At 39.0% G+C, this 25,890-nt stretch overlaps 1 protein-coding gene across 4 annotated transcripts in view; it reads right to left on the reverse strand.

Annotated features, from left to right (window-relative positions):
• Positions 1–5,003: 5,003 nt before the first annotated feature.
• LOC149318002 (protein ECT2-like) overlaps positions 5,004–25,890 on the reverse strand; it is a 46,729-nt gene continuing 25,842 nt past the window's right edge. For 2 of the 4 annotated variants that reach the window (XM_089507618.1, XM_089507626.1), the window contains exons 17-25: positions 25,009–25,105; positions 24,700–24,781; positions 22,673–22,751; positions 21,820–21,939; positions 16,431–16,569; positions 13,769–13,923; positions 11,216–11,323; positions 9,346–9,492; positions 7,004–7,234 (exon numbers count right to left, since the gene is read on the reverse strand). In XM_089507618.1, coding sequence (XP_089363744.1) covers positions 7,004–7,234; positions 9,346–9,492; positions 11,216–11,323; positions 13,769–13,923; positions 16,431–16,569; positions 21,820–21,939; positions 22,673–22,751; positions 24,700–24,781; positions 25,009–25,105 — 1,158 coding nt within the window. Of the gene's footprint in view, positions 5,847–6,288; positions 6,350–7,003; positions 7,235–9,345; positions 9,493–11,215; positions 11,324–13,768; positions 13,924–16,430; positions 16,570–21,819; positions 21,940–22,672; positions 22,752–24,699; positions 24,782–25,008; positions 25,106–25,890 lie in introns of those variants that run through there. The other 2 variants (XM_089507642.1, XM_089507633.1) reach the window with 2 other exon arrangements.

Genomic DNA, 25,890 nt, shown 5'->3' on the forward strand with positions numbered 1-25,890 from the left:
TTCAACGTTGCATCTATACTGCAAACATCAGAGCAACAAAGGTAACCTTGCCTACAACCAATATTTGTTGCTGTTGTTTGCCTTCAAGTCATTTCCAGTTTATGGTAACCCTAAGGCAAATCTATTACAGGGTTTCCTTAGCAAGTTTCTTCAGAGGGCAGTTGTCATTGCCATCCTATATATACGTTCATAATCTATTTGGTTCTAAAATAATAGATTATCAATTGCTTGGTTTTGAACAAGTTCAGTAGGACTTGAAACCAGTATTCCTCTTGCCTAGTCCACTGTCAAGGACAAAAATTTCACTCTGGGGATTTAACTGAAAGTAGCTTCACACATGATGAAGAAGCATCAGTGTGTGTGTGCAACTGACTCCTATTTCTGCTTTCCATGTTTGCAGACACAAAATCAGACTGCCAGATAACAACCCAATAATCCTCAAAACCAGAGTGGTATAGTGGTTTGAGTGTTGGACTGTGAGTGCTGGACTGTGACTCTGGAGTCCAGCGTTCAGTTCTCCTCTCAGCCACAAAAACTGGGGGACTTTAGACAAATTACAGCCTCTCAGCATCATATGAAGACAATGGCAATCCTCCTTTGAACAATTCATGCCAATAAAAACCTATGTTAGGGTCAGCATTAGTCAGAAATGATTTGAAGGGACAAAACAACGGTTGTGCACTATGCCTTTTACCCTTTTTAAAATTGTACAAAATTTGCACCTAGGCAATCCAAATCTTGTGTCAAGAAAAGTTAAATGCTCTGCAACATATTCACCCACTAACTTCATCACTAGGTTGATTGAGGGTTCTTCCAATCATGTTTACCAAAACTCAATTTTGATCCAAAACACACTACAGAAAGAATCCAGTTTGAGACAGCTTTAACTGCCCTGGCTCAATGCTAGGGTATTCTAGGAACTGTAGTTTTGGGAGAGATTTGGCCTTCTGGTGGTTAAATGCCTATACTGCAGCCACTCACTCAAAACCATAAGGTTGCGAGTTCAAGACCAGCAAAAGGGCTCAAGCTCGACTCAGGCTTGCATCCTTGAGGTCACTAAAATGAGTACCCAGATTGTTGGGGGCAAATTAGCTTACAGTTGTAAACCGCTTAGACACTGCTTAGGTGGTATGAAGCGGTATATAAATGAAGCTTGTTTGTTTTGTTTGTTCTTCGTGAGGGAGCTCTGGTGCCAAAATAAACTGTAATTCCCAGGATTCCCTTAGACAATTTAAAAATCTGTTTCTGCTTCCCCACAAAGGATGGGGATAACCATGATCTCAAAGGAAGTCTCTTTTTGTATTGCTAATAGAATTTAAATCTTATTTTCTGAACTTTAAGATAATTTCTCTCCCAGTACCAATACAGTTAGGAGGAGCTCTGCCTGCATGAATATCCCTCCATACCATCTTAACTGAGAACATTTTGACAAAATGCATACCTGTCACTGACAGTAAGGGGCTAATTTTTTCTCTCTCCTGTATGATTTTTAACACCTTTGCCTGATGAAAAAGCCAGTGGAACTTTGAAAGCTTGCAACTTGTGTTTTGTGCATTTTGATTAGCTCAATAAACATATCACTGTTTTGTGTATTTTGGATGCCATTATACTGTACTTTGCTATATGCTCAACACAGCCAACTCTGAATATGAAATATGCTATGTAACCTTCAGTGTCAGCTTGTTCTTTTTGTGGAATTTCCCTAGCAGCAAGAAAACAAATAACGAGATACAAGTATTGGGGGGGGGGGGGTGTTAGCAAGTGCAAAACCATTTTTGTTCCCCCTTCGGTTCGTTTTGAGCTTTGGAAAGGTATATTCAAGGAGAGAGTAGACTCGTAGAGTCATAGAAATGGCAGAGACCAAATGGGACATCCAGTCCAACCTTCTGCCCTGCAGGAAGACACAGTCAAAGTACTCTGACAGATGGCTGTTTGAAAACATCAAAAGGAGACTCTACACTCCGAGTCACCATAATCCAATCAAATACATAGTACTATCAGAGGTTCTTCCTAACATTTAGGTGGAAACTCGTTTCCTACCATTTGAAACCATTACTCCTATGTCCTAGTCACAGGAGCAGCAGAAAACAAGCTTGCTCCATTCTCAATATGACATTTCTTTATATGTTTAAACATGGCTATCATGTCTCCCGTTAACTTTCTCTTATCTAGGCTAAACATACCGAGCTCCCCAGACATGCTTCAGCTTGTCAATATCTTTCTTGAACTGTGATGCCCGGAACTGGACATAATATTCCAGGTGAGATCTGATCAAAGCAGATTAGAGTGGTACTATTATTTCCCTCAATCTAGACACTATACTCCTATTAATGCTGCCTAGAAGCATATTGGATTTTCTAGCTGCCACATCACATTGCTGACTCATGTTCAGCTTGTAGTCTACTAAGACCACTATGTCCCTTTTAAGCCAGGTGTTACCCATCCTATATCTGTTCATATTTTTTTCTGTCCAAGTGTAGTACCTTACATTTCTCTCTAGTGAAACATTTTTCTAATCTATTAGGATTATTTCGAATTCTGATCTTATCCTCCAGAGTATTAGCTTTGTTGCTTTTGTTGTTTGATGTCATCTGTAAATTTGATAAACATGCTCTCTATTTCATCATCCAAGTCACTGATAAAGATATTGACTAGCACCGAGTAGAGGAGAGAATCCAGGGGCACTCTGCTAATAATATCTCTCCAGGATGAAGAGGAACCATTGATAAACACCTTTATGTTCCAGGTTGGTAAACCAATTACAAATCCATGTAACAATCACATTGTCTAGAATGTATATATTTGAAAGAAAGCAACTATTTATTACACCTTTTGTTTTCTGCTTCATTTTTATGGTTATAGGAAATAGCTCTTTCACCACCACTGGAGGCAAGACACCTTGACTTGCATGGATAATACAGCTACTGAGAAACTGGTGCTATCATAACTGTTCCAATCTTTCCAGATGAATCACAGTAGTCCATAAATGCCCTACTACCTTGCAAGGAGAATATATGCCTCTTCAAACAGTGCTAGGAACCTTAAATAGAACTGAGTTGATTGGAACATTTTAGTACAGTGCTGACATAGGAAGAAAGATAAATATCTTTCAGGCCATGAGTAATTCCCTCTGCATCGCTCACCCATCTCATCAGGTGGGCTCCTATCCCTAAACGGTGACAATTTTGCTATCAGAATATTCTACACTGCCAGACTGTGCGAGGGAAACCTCCCCCCCAAAAACAAACAAACAAACAAAAAAACAGGGAAGAAAGCTGGAAAAGGACTCTTCATCTTGGGGCATATTGCACATAAAAGGTTTTGTATATCTGCAGGTGTTTGATTTCTATCCATGTGAGATTTCTTTTCTTGCTTCCACCTCCACACAATCTATTGTTAGAGCAAGAAGCCTAACACACTTGCATTGAATTCACCCTTTTGTACTTCTTTGTGGAGCCAAGAAACAGATTTGATAAAACAGTTTATTCCTCAGTAATGGTGCCCTTTCTAAAATTGACCATGTCAGTCAGCACTAGCTTTCATAGCCTGTTCACTGAAACCTTATGAACAAGCTGTCAGAATTGTGGCATTCACAACCACTGTAATTGTGGGTCAACTTGGAAATGTCATGAAGGGCACACAACTATCTATTTCCTCCAACCCAATAGAATCTATATATTGGCATCTCCATTCTTATCTTCTGATCCACATTCTTCTCCCTGTTGAGTAAAATGGAAATGGAGAACTACAATATAAAACATTAAGTCAATCAGAAAACTTCAGTGGAATGTAACTGTGACATTATTTGACCAGGAACTATCAAAAGTAGAAAAAAAGTTAAGGAGCAATTCAATGGGAAGATAGTTTCATCACACATTTTTAAAAGCAAGTTAGAATATACATGTCCCTGATCAATTTTCCATTGTAAGAAATCCTCAAGCATTGTATGTGTTACTAAAGTATGGAACAAGTAATATACAGTTACACAGAGCACACAACTCCTTTTTAACAGCTCAACTGGCTATCAGTCTATTTCCAAGTACAGCTTAAATTTGTGGTTATGATCTATAAAACCCTTTATTGTTGCCTAGGTAAGAACTATCTGAAAGATATATTTCCATATGAACCCACATGAGTGCTGAGATTGTCAGGAGGGGCCCTTCTCTTGCTCCCAAAGCCTTCACAGGCAGGTGTGGTGGTAACAGAAAAGAAGATCTTCTCTGTGGCTGTACCCAGGTTTTGGAATTTCCCTAGGAAGTCTGGGCTGGTTCCCATCTTTTTGTTCCAATAGACTTTTTAGAATTGATTCCTTTACAAGAAAAGAGCATTTCTTAGCATGCTGTACTCCCTTTACCCTTTGCTTTTCAACTGATCCTTTAAATGGTTTTAATCCTATACACAGTTTAAAGCCATAAACATAACATTACGTTTCTTTTATATACACTTCTGTTTCTTTATATCTTGTGAGCCTCCTAAGTTCCAAGCTTTAGAGGGTAAATGACATAAATAGAGCGGTACAATCCAATTCAAAAAACACTGCAGGGATGGGGGGAGCAAAATCCATGGGATTAAGAAATAAAAAATTAATATAAACAGTTTATTTACAAATGTTTCTGCCAATATAGAATCTTTAAAAGCTACAGAGGTAATAAAGTGTCACAAATTATACTGACAAGTAAGTAGCAATCTGGGTTTAACAGAATGAGAAGTTAGATGTACCACTCACTATCTCTCCCAAATGTACACACCAGGAAAAAGCTTAATATGTGCAGAAACTTAATTTCCAAAGAGTGTTAAAATTATATTATGAAAACTTGATTATTCTATACATGTTTTTGTCGTAAGGGAAAATATTAGAAATATAAGAAATACACAGTGTGAATGTTTCAAAGAAATTTATATGGAAGCCTATGAATAAAAAAGTAGCAGCTGTAGATATTGAAGTCAAATCTACATTTTATCTCCATACTGAAATCTGTGCATGAACAGTCTGTATAAAAAAAAGTGTTTTATTATATTTTAGAGATAGTTTCTTTTTTTAAATGGTCTCCACTAAAAGATTATAAATACAATTATCTAAAGTGATTTTTCGTGAGGTTTCTACCTCAGGAAGTTTTCTGTTTTGTTGAAGAAAGTTAAATCTAGCAGCTGAACATTAAATCAACTGAAAATCTGGTGAAAATGTTTCACATTTTCCACTGAAACACCACCACCGCATGTCATGAAGAAACTGAAGAATATTCAGGCATCTAAAAACCTGCCTCTTTCCAATATCCTATAAAAGCAGGTTCATTTATGTGCTTTAAATATGAAGCATATCTTTTACTGTAGAAATGTGTTCATAGAAATAGTAACTTGAATGTAGCCAAAATATATATAAAAAGACTGTTTTAAAAACAAAATTCATCATAATCAGTCACTAGGTGCACCATCAATCAACTTCCAAATTTCAGCAACCAATCCAAATACCATTTTATTCATGAAGTCTTTACGCTGAGCAAAATATTCTGATTATACTGATAGAGTAACATGTGCAAAGAGATAGGTTACACCCAAACTAAGATCCATGCCTTTACTTATTTTGTAGACAAATCAGATAATTCTTGATGCTCACCTTAGTGTTATCTACAAGTTTGCTAATTGCCACTAAGTGCTAACTAAGTACCACCATTCATGTCAGTAAGGGATTGCTTGAAAAGCTAAGCCACCTTTTGTCCAGCCACAATTTTAAGATGCAACTCCATTTTCCACATAGCTCATATCAAGTGAGTAGTTGATCGACTTAAGGTATGACTCCTTTTTTCAAACACAGATGGCAGGTTGATCAAAGATGGGGAATGGATGCCCTGTTAAAAAGAAAGGGAAAATATTGATTAAACCTCATTAGGAAGAAAGAAGTCTCAACATATCCTGGGAGTGACCAGCACGGGTGAGGTTTGAGTGGGGAAGCAAGTCAAGATAATCTCAGGAAGTATGGAAAAATATTCCTTTTAAAGCATTCCAGGTTCCAAAGTTCTGGCAAGTTAGTGTGACATAAATCCCCAGCAACACTGTTGAGACACACATGTGCCTAATTTATGTCAAAATCCTTCAGACCTGCGATATTTCCAGGTTTTCCAGTCTCAAAGACAATGCGATTTAACTAGCCCCAACTGCATTTTCACTTTTCCAAACAAAATGGTGCCCTTCCTTCTAACAGGGAGGCTAAAAGCAAGACAACAAGAATAAAGCTCCAAGCTTTTAATTGCGTACAGGTCAAGCTTCAGGATTGTTTAAAATGTTACTCACTGCCCTTCAGCTTTCTTCACTGAGTTTGCTTTCTTTCAGATATAAACATCTTCCAATGACTCTGCTCCACATCAACAGCAAGAGAATGAAGCAAGGTATAAAACTTATTAAAAATGTTAAGTAAGTCATCTTGACTTGCTCAAAAATGTTCAAAATTATTATTTAATTATAATTAAGGTCAGGGCACAAATCCAGATCCCTACAGAGCACATTTTTTAAAAAACCACCTGAATTTTAGAAAACATGGAAAGAAGCCCAGGACAGATTGTTATCCATGGTGCATATAGTTAAGTCAAAAGATGAATCTGCTAGTGTGAGTGAACAGTACACAGAATCCCCAAGATAGATCCAGAATCTAGATTAGGGGTAGGCAGGAGGGTCCAGGGGCCAATCTCATCCTCTCTTGAACCATCGTAAGCCATGTTTAACCATCTTTAAAAACCACAAGTGAAAGTTCACTTCTGGTTTAAATAAAATATGGTTCTATTTTGGTCTTCAAACAAGCCCAAGCTGACAGCTACATAATTTGGGAGTGTCTGTGGGTACGATGGGATACCTTGGGGGTGAGGAGATCAGACCCTGACACCTCACAGGCCAGTTTGCCTACCCCTGACCTAAAGGACTTAGAACAGACTGTGTGCACCTCATTGAAAGCAAGCTATGTTGTATCCGAAGTGTGTTCAAAGAGGCGATAGAGCTCACTTTAGACAACCCTTTATTCTCTACCAACTTCATCATTAGTGGTGACTAAGTGAGAACAGCTAAGGGAGTGGACATTTAAATTTTCAGAACTGGAACCAATTCTCCCTTGCCGATCATGGGAAGTACAGATCAGAGGCCGGGGCCTAGCAGTGTGGGAGCTCCCATCAACAGAGTTGGAACGCTGCACAGTAACAACATTTTTAATTGGTCCACTTAAGGTGTATGTAGAAGAGGAGCGAGTCATCTAAAAAAAAAGGGGGGGGGAGAGAAAGAGTTAATCTACATGGTGCATTCAAATCCAATTTAAAGCTCTCACATTCTTTCTACCAGTACCATTTATTTTAGATAGGGGGAAAAACACCTAGCTAACCCACAGACCAGGGCAACAAATTAGTACATTCTTTGAACTCTTCAGTTCAGGGATCATAGTAACAGATTCACTATTTAGAGATTATGATATGATTACTCATTACAGTATGACTAATCCTCTCCATTTTTATTTTAAGGAATTTATATTTCTTCCCTCTTTAAAAAAAGAAAATCTATTTCAGCTGCTGAGATTGCAAACTGTAATGTATGTCATCCAGTGAAACGTATAGTTGCTGTTTGTAATATTTTGTAATGGTCAATGTGCCTTATTTAAGTAAACTGCTATTGTTGTTGACTGTGCCGTAATGGAAAAAGAATAAGTACTCAAGCTGTTTCTTCTTTAAGAAGAGATCCTTAGGAGGAAACCAACAACTGATTTAAACCTAATTAAAAAACTGATGCACATACTGAACATATACATTGTGTCTCAGTAAGTACACTAGTAGATTGAAACAGATGTTTCTTTGGCCCGGGACAGATGGTCCCAAAGTGGTGTTCCGCCGACGATACTAGGGTTAAGGATGGTACACAACTGCATGGTCCCTAACCCTAGCACAGCATAGTGGCAGCATCATGGTGGCGCCCTGCCCACATGGCCGCCATCTTGATGTAAGTGATGTGCAGCATATATGCCACCCAGCAACCCCAAAAGAACCTTTTTTTCGGGTTCTTTTTACTCCAAAGGGACACCGCACAGTTTGGCGGCTGCGGCATCCCTCCAGAAGGAAACAGGCCGCGTCAAGTCCAGCCTTTTTTAAAGGTATGTACTGGGCCTTTATTTAGTTTCCTACTAACAAAATCTGGTATTAGTAGCATTTTCCCCCTCCCTCCACAGGGAGGAAAACAAATTCTTCAAAGTATGGCCAACAAAAGCCCCTGGTTGCAGCTCAAGTGATATCAGTATTGTTTTCAAGAAGCTTATAAACCATTACCAGAAGGAAAACTAGTGACCTCTTTTTCATATCATCATCCAGGTACCAATCCATGGAACTGTACAATATCTGAACTTGGGATGAAAAAAAGAAACAAATTCTCCTGCTTCTGAGTTCTAGATATAGCTATAAATTTTCTATGAAGGAGGCCCAGCTATGTAATTCCAGATGTCAAATGGCTCAAGATCATAAAATTAATTAATGGATTATAATTTTATATGCCACCTTTCTTCTAATATGGGACCCACAGTGGCTTACAGTGTAAAGTAAAACAAAATACAGTTAAAACTACTTATGCGGCTCAAAAGCAATAAATTTAGTTTTGAGAAAAAAGTAAGCCTCCCCATTTCAACAGTGGCTGAGTGGCTCCTTTTTGGTGGGCAAAAAGACAAACATGGTCATGCTAGAAAAACAGGCCTTTGGGGGCATTGGTGGGGGAGGGGGGAGTTTTCAGTGAACCATCCCCCAATGGTTCTACCCATTGGGACTATAATTAGACACCATCTCATAATACTAAGTACAACTCCCCCACCCCCCAGGTCATATTTATCTGTATGATCAGTTTCATCTCATGTTTTCAACTGATTTTTAAATACCAGTGTCTACCCCTTAACTTTTTAAAGAAGCCCCTTTTTGTTACAAGAACAAATTTCACACTCAGATCTCCCACCCCATCCCACCTCAACACACACATACATGCAAGTATTTTACTATCAAAGACGTTTCTCTGTGCCAAGATTATTCTTGAATGGCTACTAATCTCCAAGAACCCCCATTGTTCAGGTTTTGTTAATGCTTTGTTTTCTCAAAAGTCTGAAACTAACCACAAGGGGAGAGATTTCCTTCTGTTAAATACATTCCCCAGTATCTCCATCATGTATACTCACTTCTGGTTGACATTTACAATGCACTTATCTAATTCAGTTGATATCGTCTTTTAATCACACCCACGTAGGTGTTATGAATTCAGAGAGATTAACAAGCATGCCAGAATAAGTTTCATTATTCAAGTAAGTGCACTGAAGGAGTCCGTCTCCCCAGGCAAGTCACTTACTGCTAGTGATGAAGTACTGGCAAGGCGTCCCCCTAAGTAGCTGTCAGTAGTTGGGCAGAAATTCTTTCCTTCAGCATTATTGTGTGCCATCAAAGCTCTTCGAAGTGCTCTCTTTGGCGTCTTAGAAAAAGAGAATGCTCGTGTAACCTGCAAAGGGTGATCAGCACCACATAAGCCACAGGCAATAAATTAAGTTGAGCCACCTTGTAAACTTGGGTTTCAGTGGCTTTTATACTGAGCCTCAGCTATGCAATGATTTCCTGGAATTTGTTTTATCTCCAGCCAAAACCCAAAGATCTCATTTTACACTACATACAGCCCAATCAACATTTTATTTTCCTCTCTACACCTAAAACAAAGCACCCATACACTGCATTCCTAGCCACCAGTCACCCTCAGGAAGGGTTAAGATCTGACAGAGGTTCCCCTTCACTGGCCTCTAGGCATAGACAGGAGTTTCTCCAACCAGGGATGGTGTTTACTTCACCCAAGAAAGCTACCCACCACCAGTTCTCCTATTGGCAGGTAATAAATGTAGTGTACGAAAATGTGGTATCCTGAGAACAAATAAAAGCTAGGTTAGATATATGTTCTCTTTTACAGACGAGAGTCTTCTTTTTACAAAGTGTGCTAAGGGACTATCCAAGCCAAATGTAATCTAAAGATAAAGAGTCATAAGGTGAGAAATCAGGGACCTTCAAATGTTTCCCATCCACCATCTTGGGACAGCTGACTCAGCACACACACAACTCTTCTGGTCAGAGTTTGCCCAACTTGGGTGAGATGTATTGTGATCTTTTATACAAATCACTCAAAATTTTGCCTCTGTACATAGAAGTTAGCCTATGAGGCTTTATGCAAATCAGTGTCCTCATTTTTTTTTAAAACATTAAGCAAAGCTAACTTTGGATCCACTGGACCGGTTTCTTTTTCCAAGAGGGGCCCTTGCAACCCCCCCCCCCAAAAAAAAAAAAAAACTGGAGGTTGCTCAGAATTGAAGTAGTGGGGAGGAAATAATACTGGCAAAACCAGGTGATCTCCCCTGCCCCCACTTGTAGCTTGTATAGATATGAAAGGCTGTGGATAAGGCAACAAATCCTCTTCATTCCAAACCCATCCACCCACACATTTAACACTTATGATTGTTTTGTAAACTGTTTTATAAAATAAGGCAACAAAGAGCCTTGTATTACTGTGTATGTGTCCTTTCAAGTTGTCTTTTGGCTTATGTCCTAAGGACTGACATTATCAAGAACTGAGATGCACACACAACAATGTGCAAGATATAAACATATATAACAAATTTGCTGCGGAGAGCAGAGAAATAAATTGCTAATGGTTGAACCAAACTACATTTTTCCTAGATTTAAACTAAATTTAATTACTCCCTTTCCTTGTAGTAAAAAAAAAAGTTCCAACTTGAAAAATATTGAAGTAATGCTTGTACTGAAGGCAGGCCCTCAAACTTCGCACCAGAAGTAATATGTTCAGATGAAACCACACACACTAACTGAAAGCCTCTCATAAAATCGTGAGTGACATACTCAATACATTTGTACAAACATGAGACTAGCAGTTGTCAGTAGAAAATACTAATTTTCTCTTCAAAAGAGTAGAATGTGCATGTTCTCTGAATTAAAAAAGTAAACTTACCTAGAACAATGAAGGCTATTTTATTGGAATAAAAGTTAAAATTTTGTATATGGAAGCCTGGATCCTGCTCCACCACCCAAATATTGAAGATAAACAAATAAAATAAAAACTGCAACTGAGAAAGAACTTACTTGGGTTTTGCCTCAACATGTTCACAACTGGTATAGTTATATATATAATTTAAGAATAACACTTTTAAAATTAGCTATACTCTTACCTTTTTAGATGTTTTCTTTATGGCCCGGGATGCTCTACTCAATGTACTGTCCATATCTTTTGTGTTTACTTCAATGGAATCAGGATCAGTTGCATAAATTAGATTTTCCTAACAAAAAGAATGGTTAAGAAAATAATCCTGAAATTAAGATCCACACTGCAAACATCTCAGCTAAAGTGTTCAGGTTTATTTAGCAAAAAGTCCAGAGGTTTTACTTATGTAGATGAAAAATGTACATTGTGTGTGTGCGTGCGTGCATGTGCCTTCACGTAAGCTGCCAATTTATGGTGACCCTGTGAATTTCACAGGGTTTCCTTAAGCAATATTCAGAGATGGTTTTACCAGTTCCTTCCTCTAAAATTTAGCCTACAGCACCTGACATTCCCCAGTGGCCTCCCATCCAAGTACTAACCAGGGCTGACTCTGCTTAACTTCCAAGATTATTATTATTATTATTAACCTTTATTTATAAAGCGCTGTAAATTTACACAGCGCTGTACATACAATCTTTATCAGATGAGATTTCATGCCTCTAGGGTATTTACAGATTGCATATTTCACATATATGTACACCCACATAAGAGTTATTCTTCCTGGCTTCAGACTATTTTACAGCTTAGCCTGAAAGTGGGAAAGAACAAAATTAAAGCCTCTACTGCCATCATGTGGGATGTGTATGACACTGAACATTCACATTTTCAGCTCCTTTCTTTACAAGAAAAGGGGATGCAAGTCAGTAAGTTCCAGGGAAGAAAAAAAAATTGCACTTTCAAATTATAACAAAGACATCACATCAAATGTGGTTTTGTTTTCCCGCTTAGATATATACAGGTATCCCTCAGTTAGCCTTGCCTGTGACAAAGTCATTTTATGGGAGCCCACCCTCTCTCCTTGTTGCTGTCTTCTGTCTAGCTGGGAGATTTTTATTGTTATTATTTTGTTTTTTGCACCATAGGCATTGGGAAGATGGTGAAGGAGGGCTGGAGAAAGACACAGACCTTCAGAGTTGGGTTGCAGGAATACATCTTCAGTAAACAATGCAATAAAGCTTGACCTTAAAAAGAATGGGATTCTAATCTAGGAGAACCTTCTCTGTAGCTGTGTGCTTACAGACAACAGGGAAGATAAACAGCTGCCTCCAGAATTACTTACTATGTTCAAACAGAAAAACAGAAAAAAGGGGGCAAGTAGATAGCTTGCCTCATCAGCTTGTCTTGCCACCAAGATGGAAATTGTAAGAAAAGTGGAGATTTTTCCTGGAATGAATTTTGAAAGAGGTTTTCAAGTGGTCTCAAAAAGATCCAAAGTGTTTTTATTTATTTAAGGAGGGCTTATTTGGCCCTGGTTATTTCATTTCATGGGTACAAAATGTAAGTTTTGATTAAAAAGTTTATTCTACATATTGAACTGCTTCTCTTTTTTGAGGTGTACAAACCCTATCTCTATTCTTTTCATGTTTCTGTTCTTCTTGCAGAGGGAATGGAGCTTCTCCATCTCTGCTTCCAATTATGTAATCTATTTCATTTCTATATTGGCCATCAGGTGATATCCATGTATACAGTCACCTCTTGGGTTGCTTGAAGAATGTGTTTTGTTGGCCTGAACCACTCACTCTCTTGCATCATTTCTTGATCCTAGGGCAAATTTCCCTATCTTTGATTAGGGTCTGTTTTCTACTTTTGCATTTGCCTATGATTAATAACAAATCCTGTTTTGGTGTATGGTCAATTTTATCCTGGACTCTAGCACAGAATCTTTCTATTTCTTCTTCTTATGCCTCTGTAGTTGGAGCATAAACTTAGATTAAGGATATTTTGATAGGCTTCCCCTTAAGACTTACTGATATGTTTCAGTAAGATTCTGCATTATATTCTTTGACGGTTTTTGCTATATCTCTCTGCACTATTAATGCCACCCCCTTTCTTCTCAGATTTTGATTTACTGAGTAAAGCACTCTATCTGACTCAAAATGTCCCATTCCTGACACTTTAGCTAGCCCACCCCAATCACTGCAATGTTTCTATATTCCATTTCTTATTTTACTATGTTTGGCTTCCCTTGATCCATGCTTCTCACATTTGGCACATTTTTGGCTCCTCAGCAAAAGCCTGTCCAATATGAGAGACCCCAACAGCAACCCTGCTGCACAGCCTCTTCCCTCACAGCAGCATGCAATCTCAGCACCACAGAAAGCTTACCACATTTTAAACAGGCATGCAGATGAAAAAAATGTCTGCATATAGTAATGTTCACACTGAGTACCAATGCAACAGATCTTTAGGCATGCCATGCAAACTAAAATTGTTGTACCTCTACATTGCACCGTTTGGGAATAACACAGCCTTAACAAGCTACTTTGGCTTACATTTTATGTTTTGTGAAAAATTATTGGTAACTACTCAAGACATGGCAAATTTGTCAGCATTCCATCTGCCCTTCTGCCTTTGTCTAGCAGTCTTCCATTGGTGCCAGCATGGTATCACTAAGCTGAATAATGATACATAGAACTCTTACACTGTTTCTTTTTCATCTGCTCCAGTATTGGGAACTTACAGAATCTGCTTTACATATTGTGTTGGCTACATGCCGACACAGCATCTTCAACCAGTGCTCCTTGGGAGGTTCCTCGGTTGTTATCTGGAAACTGAACAACAAGTTGGTTTGTTCTGTTGGTGGCCGCACAACCAATGCAAATGCTTTGTGGCAGTCTGCAAAGAATACAAACATTTATTTTAAAAATTTAGTGTAGGCCTAAAGAAGGCAAGCATGGACAAGAAGTGAATGTTATGGGATCAAGAACTAATATGTCCCAGAATTTAAAGAGTTGAATGTCAAACCTAATCACCTGCTATTTTTGTGACTATAAAGGAGAATCTAACACTTGTTTCCTTTTCATTGTGGTGGGGCATCAGGAAGATAATTGTACTAGTATAGAAGTTAAAACTGGTCTTAGGTAGGATGCCTAAGACCAAAGACCAAGCCAGCTATAGGAATGCTTATTTTTGGAGGCACTCCTATCTCTATGACCTACAGTGAGTCAGCTTTATCTAATCACAGAAAACAAGAGGGCAAAGTTCAATAAGGCTCTAAAAACAGTATTGAAGCTGCAGGATGTTTCATTTAACCATTATAAATTTGCAGTGACTGAGACAAAATCCCACAGGACAAGGTGAGCTGTAAAGACATGTCAGCAGAATAAAGATACAGGAGTTTAGTATCCAAGTTAAGCCACAACATGGTCACTGTAGAGAATTCAGATGCAAGAAGTAAGTATCTATTTGGCATGACTTCAGTGAGAGGGGTCAAACCTTTAGGACTTTCTCCCCTCCCATGCTATGATAAAAAACAATTTGTGTTGCTGTCATGCCCTGACTATAAGAATTGTTACACTTCAAATATGACAATGTACCAAGTAAAATTATCCTTTCCTTGTACTCAGATTATTTCTTCTGCTCAGCAATCAAATATAAACTCTCAGCATGTCCTCCAGGAGCTGAAGCAAATATGCTATTAATTGGAGTTTAGGGTTCCAGAAAGGTTCATAGGATATGGTAAATATCCACTGCTATGGACTCCTAATTACCTACCTCACTAAAGCATGTAACATTTACCCTATCCCTCCTCCAAAGAGCTCAGGACTGCATATATTTGTCACAAAAAAGCTTTCCCTGGTCAAAACTCACCCAGTGGACATACAGTCCAACAAGAACTGAAGGGCTGCAAGATTCCCACCCTTGGGTTATGCCAATCCTATAGTCAATACTTATTGTGACTATACCACACAGTTAAAATATACCTGGGAACATTCCTAAGGTTACTTTAAAAGCTTGGTAACTTTAGGCCCCATACAGACAAGCCAAAATAAAGCTGCTTCGGGTTACTTTGGAGGTATGCTGTTTAAATGTTGCATGCGTCCTAAAAGTCTGGTAGCTGCCCCAAAGCCATGATCTCGTCCTAAGGCAGGAGTAGGCAACCTGCGGCCCGCGGGCCGGATGCGGCCCGGCGAGGCCTTGGGACTGGCCCCCGCCTGGTCCTGCCGCCGATTGCCGCCGGGGCCTTTGGCCTCTCACGCACAGGGGCAAGGGGGGCAATTGTCTATAGATGCCTCAAAACATGCATTTATATTAACATTTTTTTAAAAATCAGCAAATTTTTTTGCGTGTCCTCCACTTTTTTAAAAAAAGTGTCCACCATTTGAAAATGTTGTCCAACATTTGTCCTGGTTTATTTATTTATTTAAATTTTTAAAAATTTATTTAATTATTTATTTTTTTTGCTTCGGCCCCCCAGTTGTCTGAGGGACAGCAACCCGGCCCCCGGCTCAAAAAGGTTGCCTACCCCTGTCCTAAGGACTGGTACACAGCTTTGGCGCAGCTTCCAGACTCTTAGGACGCATGTGTCATTTAAACAGCATACATCCAAAGTGACCCAAAGCAGCTTTTAGTTTTGCACTTAACAGGTCTATACAGAGTCTGATAATTTCTTAACAGGAAGAGAACCTTCACAGATTAGATCACTGCTATGCTAAGCAATACATTAAATGAGTGAAATTAAGATTGTAGCATTTTCCATACAAAGACATTACCTTGATTTCATTGGGGTTTATAGGCATATTCATGACATAATCTAAAGAAAGGTACACATGGTCTTTAGATGAGTGTTATGAGCTTAATTTCTATTTGAGAGTCAAACTGCTAGTCACATAAAGCTTTGTTCTGAAAAGATAAAATGTCCATGTGAAATTCTTTATTTTCAGACAAAGAATATGCCAAGACACATGGAAATACTGTGTGGACTCTAAAAGCTTTTAAATTCCCCCCCCCCTTTCAACTACAGTGCACCCGTACCTAGCACGGATGCATTTTCCATGGCTTCCAGCTTACGCGGAAGCCGCTTGGGGAGGTAAAGAATGGCCGCATGCACAAGCCCCATTATTTCCTATGGGACTCGAGCATAGGCGGATTTTCCCTTACACGGGGGGATCCGGAATAGATCCCCCGCGTAAGTAGAGGGCCCACTGTACAAGTTTGGAACTGACATTTGACTGCCTTCTACCACTGTTTCTTTTAACAGTTCTTTTAACTGATCCCCTAAGGTGAAACCTTTTTGGAAGAGTTCTCGTAGTGCCACCTATGCCACAACGTATCAACATATGAAATCATTATTCTGACAATAAGTCCTCAAAACCCCCCACTTCTACTGCAATTGTTCCAACCTTCTGTCTCTCGGATGTCTAGCACTTTCTTGATCTGAGACAACGGCATGAGGATGATGTGCTTGAGGCAGGCTGGTGGCCTGGTATGCCCATGCGGGCTCTTGAAGCCACCAATGACTTTGTGTCGTTTTCGTGCAATCTGTTTTTAAAAAATTGAAAAATTAGTTCCCCAGCATTCTCAGAGACCTTTAAATGGCAAGTACTGTAGCAACAATCCTAAGCCATTCCAACATATGGATTTCTGTTTCTGTTTCAAATGCCAAGTTCCCCATCAATTATGAGAAGGATTCACAGTTTTTATGTTCCCTTGAACACCACATGCTGAATTCTAGTGCATATCTTTCCTCTCTTCTGCCTCATACTTGTAAAGTGTCCCAGAACCGCACATGGTTAGCACCAAGTACATCCAATTAAAAACTATCACTTCCTCCGCAGGTAGATACATTTCAAATTAAGTCCCAGCTAATCTGATAGATCTTGTAAACAAGCATACATATGGCTCTAAAGATAATACCTTGAGGATTTCAGTTTTGTATAGATGTTGTGCCAAAGGCCCAAACCTGTTCTTATACACTGGCCTGCCTTCTAACTCCAATCATCAGTCCAAATACATCAACCTGAGCAGCCAAGTGAAAGGCAGCATGCTTACATTAGAAGGTGAAAGTATATACTTTATTAACACATAAATAAATTGGCTTAACTATTTGCTGATGTCCAAGTTACATTAATTAAATGCAGTTTAATGTTATGGCTTGTAGTAGTGTTTCTGCTATAGTGCAGGCTTGTGGCTACCAAGATCTGGAGCTGCTATTGGCCATCTGTAGAACCTTCAGATTCTAGATCCATTTATTTCTTTTAATATATATATTTATGCATTAAAAATACCCCCACCTTGAGTTACCAGCATGAATACTGGACAGGGCTCCTTGTGTAGAAGCAGAAATTTCAGAATATGTTGTTTGGTATCTTGTTGCAAGACAAGCAACACCTGCTGAAATTCCCTCTCCTACACAACCCTTAAAAGTACTGGAATCCTCTCTTTGTTTTCAATTTGGCAACCCTATACCCATTCCTTGCCCAGATGTTTTAGACCCAAGAGAGGCCTTTAATAAACAAGAAAGCACTCTGGAAATTGACTTTTTGTTTACTCCCCTGTTTCAGAAAGGTATGTCTTGTGCCTAAAGCCACCTGCCCAACTGGCTTTTATCCTCTAGGGATCATTTTTAGTTTTAAAAGGGGGAGGGGTTCCAAAAAATGGGGGGGCCCTCTGGATCTCAAAAAGGTATTGGGGTGCATGTGCCCCATGCATTTGCCTACCCCTGATGGATTGTCAGCGGGTATGTGAAGATAATAATGATAATAAATTATTATTGTCATTGTTACTAGTAGCTTTATTTATACTAAACTAGGAATTAAGATGACTTACACATTAAAATTATTACAATATAGTTAGAAACATACAAAAGGTCAGCATTAAAATAGAATTAAAGTCCTAGCAATACTGAACACCTTGAAACATACAATTGAAAATGTAAAAAGGTCATTTAAAAAAATAGCACAATTAACACAGTACAGCACATTTTTAAAACCCTTTCCTTTAAAAACCTTCAGTTTTCAGAAGCCTGTCATATTTTTTTAAAGTATCTGCTTGTCAACAGAAGGAAAATAACAAGGTAGACATTGTAGCCTCATTAGTAAAGGAGTCTTGAGGTCTAAGGGCAGCCATTTAGAAGCTATAATAAGCTATTCAGATGGCATCTCGTTTCCATAAATTAATCTATCTCTTAACAGTAGAGAGACTTAAAGGCCCCACTAGAAGTTTGACTTCCAGTCTCATGTGGCAATACCTAAACATTTTTAAGCACCACTTCTATATGTACACATACTAAGGTAACTAGATTAAATTATTTCAGCAGCCTCTACATAGGGTTTATTTCAAAAGTACAGTCGGCCCTTCTTATACACGGATTTTTTATACACGGATTTAAGCATACACGGTTTGAAAATGTTCCAAAAAGTATAAATTTACCTTGATGTTCCATTTTTTATTAGGGACACCATTTTGCTATGTCATTAAACTTAATGGGACTTGAGCATACACGGATTTTGTTATACACGGGGGATCTTGGAACCAAACCTCAGCGTATAACAAGGATCCACTGTATCAAAAAGCTATAGCAGTTAGAAAATTAATTTTTCTGAATGAATAACACCAATACTAGACTAACCTCACTGGCTCTTGATTTGTTTCAAGACTCAATTCAAAGTATACTTACCCTGAAAGTCACCAGTTCTTGAGAAGCTTGATAGCTTACTCCTCCAAACACATGAGCTTTCTACACATACGGGTTTTAGAAGGAAGTGGAGGTTCTGTTTTATCGCCCATATTGCACCTAGGATACCTAGTTCCTCTGAGTGACATGGCATGTCTGGTGTTGGCACCAAGGCTGTGAAACCTCCTGCTATAGGAGATCTGCTAACACCCTCACTTATGTACCTTTAGGGGTTGTATAAATCTGTACTCTTCCTCTCATGGAACTCACCCAGCAGTCATTCCAAGGGAGGCAGATGGGAAGCAAAGCCACTCATAAGCCACTTTCAGCTCCTGCTCTTTTTAAACTGATTTTTTTTTCATTGCAAGTATTATAAGAATTCTGCAGCTTTAAAAACTAGACCTTGACTTATTTTTTTAAATTAAATTCTGCCTACCTTGTGGCTTTTTTCTATTGTATCACATGTTAGCCTGGGCTGATGCCTATAAATCCAACCTAGAAACTTTTCTTGGCTGAGGAATGGCACAAACATTATTTAAATAAAGGAACAATGCTATTTAGGCATACATTTCAAGTTAGATACTCTGCTTGCTGGTCCTTTAATGCTGTTTTTATCTTTTCATTTTGTCTGAATTGTATTTTTTAAAATGATTTTAACCTCCTTAAATCTCCATTCTGTGAAGCAGAAGGACAAAAATATTTTAATAGATGTGTAAGGAGGGAGCAGATTCCTCAGAAGGTGGATGCCACAAGTAGTCTCTCCATTGTACACAATCCTGCTATAATTGTGGCAACTAAATCTCAATCGACTATCTGGTTTAAGTATTCATCATGACAGATCAAGGTCCGTATTCAAATTAACTCATGGCCATTCAGGGCACATTTCTTTCTGAAGTTCTACATCCCTCATCATACAGCTTGTACACACTACAGTGAACATGTGCTTTACAGTTTCTCCCATGCTACACTCCGAAACTTCATTAGTTTGTTTTCCCCTAGCTCAGTATCTTTCCAACAGCAATTACTAGTTATATTGCTTGGTTATACTGCTTGTGTGGACACTTTATGTGTACATTTCGTGTAGCCTAAGCAGAAGTAAAACAGACTTACCTGACACAGACCTGTTATTTATTCACATTAAATTACAAATAAGCCCCATGAGAATTTGTGTGCTGCTGAGCCACTGTCTTGACAGCCTGATACAATGCCAGGATTGTAAGCAGCACCAAGAGACCAACTAATTCTGATGAGTTACACGTGTGCAACCAAGATGCATCAATTCCCAAGATGCAAAAAACAATCAACTACCATTTCATGCTTATTCTGCATCAAGTGGACATTAGGGAGGGAAAGACAGTAAAAGACAACAGGTAAAAGGAGACAGTTGAGGCAACTGAAGCAGTTCTCCTCCATACTTAATTACTGAGTTAAGAAATCAGTTTAACCTAAATTCTGAAGTACAGGGAAACCAAGTTAATGCACTTGAATAAAGAAGCAGGACAATGGATATTGTTCCTCCTTATAGTATGTTTCCTGACTGACAGAGATTGCAATGTTATGCATACTGACATGGAGTAAAACCTCACTGTACTCAGTCGTTTATATTCCGTGGATAGACAGATAGATAGACAGACAGACAGTCATCCCTCCATATTTGCGGCTTTGATATTTGTGGCTTTGATTATTCACGGATTTCATTAATATGTTCTCTCTAGGACTGTCTAGGTCCTCCAGTGCAACTCTGTGGTCAACTTTAACTAAAAGTTGCACTGAAAGACCATTTGTAGCTACTCCAGTGCCATTCTATGGTCAGTGTATGTTGGACACTGACCACAGAGTTGTACTGGAGGACCTAGAGGTTCCTAGAGAGGTGTCCTCTCAGGTAAAAGCAGTGTTTTTGTTATTTGCAGTTTTTCCATATTCACGGGGGTCTTGTTCCCCTAACCCTAGCGAATATGGAGGGACAACTGTATATATGATCACGTAAGTACCATTTGAACCCTTTTTCAGCCCACTAGAACTGACATCATAATAGACCCAATTTAGACAGGCTTTCATTTACTAAAGAGGTAGATTCACTCTACAAAATCTTAACCAGGTATCCTCTGAAACAAGTGAGTAATATTTTGCACAACCACATTGCACTGCAGTTATTAGCTATGCACTGACAATAGTTATGCAGATTGGGTCTGGGCCACTATTCTCAGGAGCAAAAAGAAAAAAGTGTGTGGTGCACCAAGAGAGGCAGAACTCTGTGTGTGTGCGCGCGCTTATATACAAATAGGAAATATTTTCAATGGGTATTCTGCTACAACCAAAACAATAGAATCCCGTAGAACCTGAAAGAGTAACAAATGTTATTTAGCATAAACAGTTGTGGAGACCAGCCCAGTTCATCACGTATATATATTGGGTACCTCCGTAGGCAAATTATAGCTTGCAGGTCACAGAAATAGGTTACTAGCCCTTGTGGCTACAAAGCCTACTAAAACCTCAGGAACCAAAGGATACAGATGAGTAAGATTTCCTGTGTACAGAAATTGGGCTTTAGGCCCAAAATGGTATGCCAATTTGTTCAATTTGCACAATCTAGACAAGTTGTAGAATTCAACTTCGCATCACAGAATTTGTGCTTTTCTTTCCTTCCTTTTTTTTCTTTATACACACAGCTCTGATTGTATGTCAGTAACACATTTAATGCACTATACTTTATTTCCCCAAGAACTTACACAGGAGGAAGAGAATTACTGAAAGGTCCCTCTCACTTCTTCAATAACAGCACCCCCTTCCCATCAGCTTTCTGTTCTCAAGAAATCCTTTTACTGCCAGTAGCAAGACATAGCAATAGAAAGTTGTTTTGTCTTTCTCCCTAATTCCCCCAGTATCGAGCTACAAAGCATTAAGTCTGCAGAAATAAAGTGTTCCTTGTGACAATTTGCACAGCAGTTCTTACCAGCTGAGTGAGTGCTACATATAGCGGAATGCTTTCTGTCAAGACAAGAAAAAAGTGTTCAAGTTGTCCTTCACAGACTCCAGGTATTTGGAGTGCTATTTATTCCTCTGGGTTGGAGGTCCATTCCAGAATGTCACAGCCAAATGAATATCTACAGACTTACCTCCAGGCAGTCGTTAAAAAGGAACAGAGTGACCTGCTCCCCTCTGTCACAGAGGTCGTCACCAAGTGCAACCGTTTCCAGGCGCTGAATTAGACTTCGGTGAGATGACAAGAGGTTGGCCTTTGGGAAACAGAAGCTCATTAAAAAATAATCATCATAATTCAGGAGGTTGCTGCATCACCCAGAAATAATGATAAAACAGTGTTCTTTTAGCCAGAAAGATTTCCTAATTAGGGGGGGGGGGGGGGGGGATGGTCACGCACAGGTACACATAACTGAGTGCCTAGTTAGTTGCTGTGTAGATAATGTATGGTATTATGAAGACTAGGTAGACCCCACTGCCATATCAAGCTTGGTAATACATGCTAGGGGGTTCACGATTCAAAATACAAAGGATAAAGAAAAGCTATGAAAACAATGTCATCTCTTCCAAGTATTTACAGTTTCCAATCAGGAATTACTCTAAACACTCTCCTTCTCTAAATCATGATCAGAAAGATCAACATCATGCTCTCTCAAATACATCAAATTTCAGGAAAAAACAGATAAGGTAAGGAGAGGGAGAAAAACCAAGCTCCCTGAACAGAGGTTTCTGCTTTCTTCCTCCTGTTACTACCAAGTGCTTATCTAAACAAAACAGCCACTTAAAATTATACAAAATGTCCATCTAGTCCAGTATTCCATTTGTGCAATAGCCACCCCAATACCTAGATAAAAACACAAGTGAGACATAAATGCAATATCAACTTCTCCCTTGGGTTCCCCAGCAATCTCATATTGAGTCATACTACAACTGATAGTCTTATCCACTAAAAAGACTCCACCCCATAGTCCTAGATACCCCATTACTTACTGGACAACCATCTACTTCATAAACTACATCAAAAATCTGCCTCTGGGCTTCAGTTTTCCTTTTATCTTCATTAATATGCCTGGGGGAAAGAAAACAGCAAAGGATTTGAGTTTCCAGGTTGCAATGCAACATGGAAAGAACATTTAGATATTTGGTTCTCAAATTAAGTGAGGGTCAAATATACCACTTAGCTATATAATATTCAGTGAAGGTAAATACTATAATAGATGAGAACATATGGACATGTATGCATTTTTCTCAAACTTTCTACTGGTGAATGAACATCCATAAATTAGATGTACTAAGCTTAGACAACTGTAGGCATTACTTTGTAACTTTTTAAACATAACCTTGGGCTTACTGGCTCAGAGTGGGATGTTTGGCCTTTGATGCTTGTAAATCTTGCAAAGTAGAATTCAAAGACATAGGCATGTTAGTCTGGAAAATCAGTATGTAAAGGAATCTTGCTGTACTGTTGAGACAAACTGAAAGATAGAAGTTGGCAGCATGAGCTTTCATAGAACTGAGCCTACTTCCTCAGATGCATGTGGTGGAAATATGCTCAAGTCTACGAAAGCTCAGGCTACTAACTCAGGGGCAAAATAGATTGTTAAGAAGAGCCGGCTTCCCGGGTGACTGAGGGCATGGTGGTCAGACAGCAGCATGCCCCCAGTCTGCCAGGAAGCCACTTGACCGACTGCACTGTTTCAGTGGCACAGAATTTACATATGCTGCGTTGAAGAAACACCGAAGAAATGCCACTGCGGCTGCAAAGGCACCCTTTCCCCAGCGCACCCTTTCTGGCGCTCCTTTTTGCGCCGAGGAAAGGCCAGGTTTGGAGCGCTGGGTGCAGTTGCTGTGGCCCCAACCTGGCGAGCAAAGGGGCAGCCTGTTTCGCCCCTTTGTCTCAACGTGCTGCAAGATCTCTTTGCATACTTGCAAAGTAGTTTAGGCTAAGAAATTATGATGTCCCCCAAATAAGCAAGGAGTTTCATGACTTGAATGTGATTTCAGTTCAGGTCTCCAGACCTAAACCAACATTCTAATCAGTATTTGACCTCCATTTCCCACTAACCACTTTTCAGAACATGGCAAAGTTACATTTTTTGGATTACAACTGCCAGAGTGCCCAGAATGTGTGGCCAAACTCTGCCACTCTCACAAAATGTACATGAAGTCGATTCTGTTTTATGTTATATTACCCAAATTGCTTTCATTTACCATTCCAAAGCTGACGACTTCAGGTGTTAAGAGTATCACACAATATTCTATGAACACGATCATGACACACACATTTTTCTTCTAGCAAATATATTGGAATCAACTTGTCAATATTTTGCCCCCTAAGATCTAAATTAGAGGCAGGCAGACTTCCCTCTTATAGGATCTACTTTGGGGTTTTTTGGGGGGTGAGGGATTAACTAGAATCCCCAAGATCCACCACCCATATCAAAAGAGACACCTAGCCCATGGGTTATTCTAAAGCCCATCATATTTGCCTGAGCTTTTCCTGGCTCAAGTGGAAAGAGAAGAAGGTTCAAAATATATCCCATTGTTTTAAGAAATGGTGCTGCTGCTTCCTGAACAGGAATAAGACAGTCTTTTTTTTCCCCCCTTGCTACAACAAGGCTCTCAACAGTAATGAATAGCTGTCTATGAAACAAAGCATCTCTCACTGCAAAATGAATTATCAAAAGGATAGCAGTGCCAGAGGTATAGAATGCCGGTTTTCTGGGAGAACTAAATGCTCAGGGCCTGTTGTAATCAGTCCAATTCAAGGCCTAATTTTTTGGATGGAACTGTAGCTCAGCTCAGCATTTAGTTCCTTCAACACAAAAATGTTCCCATGCAAGGTATCTAAAGCAGATTTTGACAACCTGCAAACATGAACTGAAAATATACCACAATAAAAACTACATAAGGAGTACAGGCATGCTCAGCAGACAATACACAATATTCCTAAATTAATCTACTACACTAATTTCAGTATTCTTTTCTGGGTTGCACTGATGAGAATTACCACTTACGTCATCACTTCCTTTAGCGACTCAATGGCTTTCTCTAAAGTGATTTTGTCAGGATTGTCTTCTGCAGTGTGTTTCTTAAGGTCTACAGCAGAAAAATATTAAGATGGTATTACTTTTCATAGTGCTGGTAACTAAATAAGCACTCACTATGTGTATAGGAACTTGGTCAAATGCATGTTAAGTACATGGAAGTTGCTACAGAAAGTTTGGATCCCAAATGAAAGCAGTTAGAGAGAGATCTTGAACTCTTTTGATCTCAAACACTACTACAATATTTTAAAAGTCTAATGAGCAAACTTAAACACTTACCATTTAGAAGAAGGGCAACACTAGGAAGCCTCTGAACAGGGCGGATGAGGAGCTCTGCCAAACTCTGGCGGCCACAGTCTGGTTTAGCTTGATTTATCTATTGCAAGAAAATATGTGACATTATTTATAACAAAGAAATATCACTTTTGCAATTTCAATCCTTGCCATTCCTAAGGAATAAATTCTTCATTTTTCCAGCTTCCTCAGTCTCCATTTCCCATGTTGACAGGTAATTAAATTATGTTTTAAAAGCCCACACTCCTGACATGTTAATAAGCTGTTAATTGCTTGCTTGTGAATACTATTTAAAACGTTCATATTCAAAACTGGCTAAATCAATATCTTGAAAGACAAGCATTTAGCACAACTGCATCATTACGATTTCCTCTTTTCTTTTCCCAGCAGCTATTCATATCAGCAGCACAGCTCCAATCATATCTTCTTAAATGCTTCTCTAATATTTTCAGAAGAAATCAGAGCACCAAAAAGACTCATCCATACACTTAGCTAAAAATAAATGACAAGCAGTCAGATACCTGCTTTTATTTAGCTGGAAGAGCTACCACAAATTATGGCCCACAGCACACAAAGGAGCAATCTGGTCAGTAGTAGGAGACCTCAGCTTGGATCTTTTCCAGTTCCATGGAACACAAAGCTATTTACAGTTTGGCAAACCAGTGTTCATAATGTACTATGAAGGACTGCAAATTCCTTCAAGTCAATGGTGAAATGCTATCAGAGCTATAGTCCAAAGACATCTAGAAAGCCACAAGTTTCTCACCCACGCATTGATGTAAAAGTTAGTACAAGTTTTTCAGCTACTTCATACCAGCCATAATCACTACATTCTTGGTTTGTCACTATGATTATGTGCTGAAGAAA

This window comes from Sceloporus occidentalis, unplaced genomic scaffold (assembly GCF_023333645.1).
Source record: "Sceloporus occidentalis isolate IW3139 unplaced genomic scaffold, rSceOcc1.0.p SCAF_2, whole genome shotgun sequence".
In the NCBI taxonomy this organism is placed as follows: Eukaryota; Metazoa; Chordata; class Lepidosauria; order Squamata; family Phrynosomatidae; genus Sceloporus; species Sceloporus occidentalis.